The sequence below is a fragment of the Oryza sativa genome, chromosome 6, assembly GCF_034140825.1.
Source record: "Oryza sativa Japonica Group chromosome 6, ASM3414082v1".
NCBI lineage: Eukaryota > Viridiplantae > Streptophyta > Magnoliopsida > Poales > Poaceae > Oryza > Oryza sativa.
The window spans coordinates 10,597,674-10,602,942 of record NC_089040.1 but is presented as its reverse complement, the minus strand read 5'-3'; the positions used below and the strand labels follow the sequence as shown (position 1 = coordinate 10,602,942).

The 5,269-nt window shown below is 39.9% G+C and overlaps 1 protein-coding gene across 1 annotated transcript; it reads right to left on the bottom strand.

Moving 5' to 3' along the window:
- Positions 1–939: 939 nt before the first annotated feature.
- On the bottom strand, positions 940–4,897 carry LOC107281202 (disease resistance protein PIK6-NP-like). The gene is given in 3 exon segments (XM_015786573.3): positions 940–1,114; positions 1,116–1,242; positions 4,682–4,897. Coding segments are annotated over 3 exon segments (300 nt in total). The 5' UTR covers positions 4,798–4,897; the 3' UTR covers positions 940–1,057.
- Positions 4,898–5,269: the final 372 nt, after the last annotated feature.

The following is a 5,269-nucleotide window of genomic DNA, read 5'->3' as shown; positions in this document are numbered from 1 at the left end:
TCTGTCTACCAAGCGACTCCTTTTGATCTCAAAATCCTCAGGGAAGATACTTAGGTACAAAAAGCATGATTTCAGATGAGATGGCAGGTGGTTGTAGCCAAGGGTCACCATTCTCCTCAAAGCTTGAAGGCTTGGGTTGCTTTCAAGTTCTGAAGGAAGCTGTTTATAAAATTTCTCCCATTCTAAAACTTGTTTAGTTGCCAACACAGCTCCTATTGTAAGTATCGCTAATGGTAGACGGCCACACTTATTTACAATTTGTTCAACTATTTTTTGCATATTTTTGTTTGTTCCCATGTCCTCATGTGTTCTATTTGTTTTTCTCAGTAGCAAAGTTATGGCATCATTCATCTGCAAGTGTTCAAGATGGTAGACTAGGGAAGTTGTGGTACACTTCTCGGCTAGACCAACATCTCGTGTGGTTACTACAATCCGACTGCCCTTATTGTTATTCTTAGGAAATGCAATATCATTAATCCAGTTCCATGCATCTAAAGACCATAGATCATCAAGAACAACAAAATACCTCTTTTCCTTGAGCTTTTTTCTCAAGTAGTCAGAAAGATGAGGTATTTGCACCACCATTTTCCCCTGCAATTCTTGCAAGACTTGATCCAGTGAATTGGAACCTAGAAATTGCCGTATCATATCTTTGAGTAGCTCAATCCTGTTAAATGATTGTGACACAGTGATCCATGCATTACATGGAAAGTTCTTTCCGATGTCCTCTTTGCTTTCAAAGATCTTCCTGGAAAGAGCTGTCTTGCCTAAACCACCCATCCCAACCACACATATTACTTTGGTTGGACCATTATTACATTGGCACTGATTAATTCGAGCAACCTTATCTTAGAGTCAGAGAACCCCACAAGCTCAGTTTCATCTACATTGCTAGTTGACTGATTACGAATGTCTTCTGCGTAACAATCCATGTCATCCTCATTGCTGGATGAAATAGGTTTGACTAAATTGTAGCGTGAGTTTCTGCTACTCACTTCTTCAACTCTTGATTTGAGGTTACGGATTTGGGTAGCTATCAGATGGCGCTTTCTGAGCTTCACCATCTGATAAAACAGATTTTGGCTCTCAATATGGACCTTGAATTCGTCAAGGCAATCTTCAATGTCATAGGACAAGTCACGTATCTGTTCTGCCCAAACCTTTAAGAGCTCATCTTTCTTCTTCATAACTTCAGCAGCTCGTAGGAACGCTTGCATTGTTTTCAGCTCATCTTTGATATACCTGCAATCATTCATTTCAAAGTAATTTAGGATATCTCTAGTAGAAATCCGAATCTTATATTAGAAAAATAATAAAATGACTAAATTTTCATACAATATATACTTTAAAGACATCATAAGTTTTTGAGTAAAATACATGACCCGTCCTTGAATTTAAAACCGAAGGTGTCATTTAGGTACATAAACTTATAAGCACATATGGGTATTTAATATTGGTTTAATGTATCATTTCAAGTCTAAACTGTAGATGGTTATTTAAAAGACTGCAATGGTGATGAATGGTAAATCTGTCACTGCCCACCACCACTGACATTTGGGACCAATTCCATAGCATCACATACATGTACAAAAAATAATGTGAAATTGAATACAATGGGATATTTTTATTATGTTTTTGGGGGGCTTTAGAGCGCACGATAGTTTTTTTTTTAATTCCTATGCAAAGCATGCATGGGCAGTCAGCTAGTAACTCAAATGCTGACATGCCTGACTACGGTGGCGAGAATTTTACACTTAGGTCCCTTCACAACTGTTTGCCTCTAAAACCGATTCTTACCACCCGAAATAAGCAAATATGCATTTCTCAACATTTAGAAATTTTGTATTTTAAGTGATGTACAAAAATATTTGGGAGTGGTGAGAGTCTACTTGAATGCGTACTATAGCACGAGGGTCTAAAGGCAAAATTCTTGGCCACATCAACAGTCGAACCATGTCATATGCACTTTAGACCTCTCTAATGCTACATTATACAAAGATTAGGGGCAAATTTTTGCTACAGGACAATCAAAATTTGTGTAGTTTGCTGGTAGTAATCGTAAAAACATGTCACGGCTAAAAGACACTTTAAAAACTGATAATTTGCTGGAGGATGCTTTCAGCTTATTTGAAGAGAAAAATTCTTCAAAAATACGAGAATACCCCTAGGGTCAAAAGCTTTTGAACGGAGGTTGGAGTGAACATGAATATAATGTATGTAGTGATGTACTTGGGATGATGGTAATTTTAGAGTTGCATAATTTCAAAATTTTTACTCTGACGTCATGTTTGAAGCATGTGGTCATAGGGGCATTCATGTCTTTCTTAACAATTTATCCCTCCAATTTGAGTTGAAAGTATTCTCTTGCAAATTATCAATCTTTTAAATATCATTCATCCATGACACATTTTTCGATGTCTATGAGCAAATTACACAATTTTCAGGTGTCATGTAATAAAATTTGCCCAGATTACACTAATGGAGAACTGATCTTTGCCCGGATGACAAAAATCACATTTGTCCCGGTTCAAATAGAAACCGGGACTATAAAATACCTTTAGCCCCGGTTAAAAAGCCCAGCGACACTTTATAATCTTATATTCCCGGTTGGTAACACCAACCATGACTAAAGATTATTTTTAGCCACGGTTCAATTGTTATAGGCGGCCAACGATCTTTAGTCCCGATTGGTAAAGATCATCACTTTAGTCCCCATTGTTTATAGCAGCCGAGACTAAAAATTAAAAAGAGGCGCACGGTGGAGGGAGAGAGCCGCGTCCTTATCTACTCACGTGGCTGTTGTCCCTCCCTCGAGGCGGCGACGAGGAGCTCGACCGGGCTTGCCAGCCGCCTTGCCCGAGGAGAAGCAAGGAGAGAAGTGAATAAAGAAAAGAATTTGTGGATGAATGATTTTGTTGTAGATTTTTTAAGATGTTTTTGTGAATTTATGGATGATTTTGTTGTTGAATATGTTCATTCGATATATGATGTCAATTTGATGTGGGGATTTGGGGATGTCGAGAGCAACTCGATGTGGGGCATGGAACCACTCGAAATCAAATACCAATCGGGACTAAAGATGTGCTTTGGGCGTCTCGGTTTGCAACCGGGACTAAAGAGGGTTGCAAACTGGGACTAAAGATGGGTTCCCAGTAGTGTTAGGATATCGGTACATATCTTACTTGTTCACGCACTGACATGATTGATTGGTCCAAGTTTATGGACATGTGTGTAGTTTAAGAGTGATTTTTCAATCTTTGAGGAGGTACCGAATATATTTTCTAATATAAAATTTGGTATCTACGGTACTAGGAGGTATGAAAATTTATGGTACTGTTGGAGGCATATCACGAGGGCCTTCGGCCGGGCCTGCTGAAACCACGAGAACCTTGAGGTTAGCTGATTCCATGAGGCGAAGCCATAAGGCGAAGCAGCTGACGAAGTTAGATGATGAAGACCGAGGGGTTCGCCACCAAGCCCATCACCCTAACGAGCCATCACTTCGGGCAAAGGCTGTAGAGTGAAGCAGGAGGGTTTCGCCCTTGTTAGAAGTGGCTTCGGCAGAGGGCTTGGGAGACACCATGGAGGCCTTTCACCAGTAATGGGCCGGCCCAAGGAGTTCGCGTAAGAGCCCATAAACACAAATGATATTGTGTGCCCTCACTAAAGTCCCTATCATAAGGGTACCCATGTAAATTCCCCTATACAAATTAAACCCTAGGAGGCATGAGTTTGTGTTAAGGCTATAAATAGCCTCCTAAGATGATATAATGGGAGATCCCAAAAAATTTCTTACCAATTAATATATTGCTTTTACTATTCCATTAATTCACTGAGTGAACCACGTCTTTCGACATGAAACAGTTGTCTTTCGACAACAGGTACGTCTTGGTATCTCTCAAGGCATAAAAAATTTCTCGTATTTTAAACAGTTCTACTTCAGTTCAGTGGATTTAGCACACATGATTTATGGAACGGTTAATTTCGACCACCGAGGGACTTTCTTTGCTTAACTGACAAGAAGAAATATTTTTCTAAATTAAAGGCAAAGATTTGCGTCCTCCACTTAAAGAGATGTTTTAGAAAGATTATTGGTGTCCCATTCACTACTAAGATAACTTTATAATTTACTAGAAAAAATGCCCATGCGTTACAACAGATGAAGGTTATTTCTTATTATTGTTATACGGTTTAATTAAGGTGAAATTCGTTGTGGTAATTTGCTTGGATATATATATTTTTAGAAAATCATGAGTTGCAATTAGGAGTCCGATCATCTCAGGTTAGCATGCGAGTTTTTTCAAAGATATTTCTTATTCGACTCCTTCTATATTTCCAAAAGGGAACGAACTTAAAAACCGATTCAAATATGGATATGTATTTCCAAAATCGAACGAACTTAAAACAGACTCATACATGGATGACGTATCAAAGTACCGGTAAAAATATCTTTAATTTTTATATTAGTAGAGATAGAGATATGCTTCCACTAAAAGCTGGGGTGCAACCGTTTCAAGAAAAAGGAACGCACCCATAGGCAAAGTAAAAACATATATTAAGTCCCTGATATATTTGCGCATTTCAGCAATAGTTTTGCCTGACATATTTTGGTTGAAACTGGCAATCAATAAAACGGAAGCGAAGATGGAAACTACGGGTGAGGTTTTCGTGCAGTACGCACCAGATGTCCTTCTGGACGCCGAGTAGGAGGCTCGCCTCATGGGCCGCCGCAGAGGTGGCCTTGCTGATGGCACTGCCCACCAGCGACCTCGCCATGCTCAGCACCGTCTCCGCCATCGATTGAATGGATTCTTCACCTTCGCCAAAGACTGCACAGGGGAGAGAACTTGGCGACCAGATCGAATCAGAAATGGTAGCTTTTGCAGTGAGCTCTCTGAGGTCTGAGCAGAGAGGATGCTTATCATGGAGTTTATATCACTCGCGCATCATGCAGACAATCATATTCCCCTGACATTTGAAATTAAATTACCAGCAGTCTATCATGGGTTAGGTGGGTTTAGACGCCGAGGACTCTGTTTTCCATTTCATGTCAATCTATATTAACAGCGTAGTACTCACTCAGGTACCTGACCAATCCAATATCCCAATTCGGTCCACAAAGCCATGAGCAACAATAAAATACCTTGACTTCTCGTTTACTAGTCCTATTAGGTGGGTAGTGAGGTTCGTTGCACTCTCCGCGTGCAGGCAGTACTGGACCGGGTCATGCATGGCACGAATACAAAACAATCATTTGTGTTGATGGTAG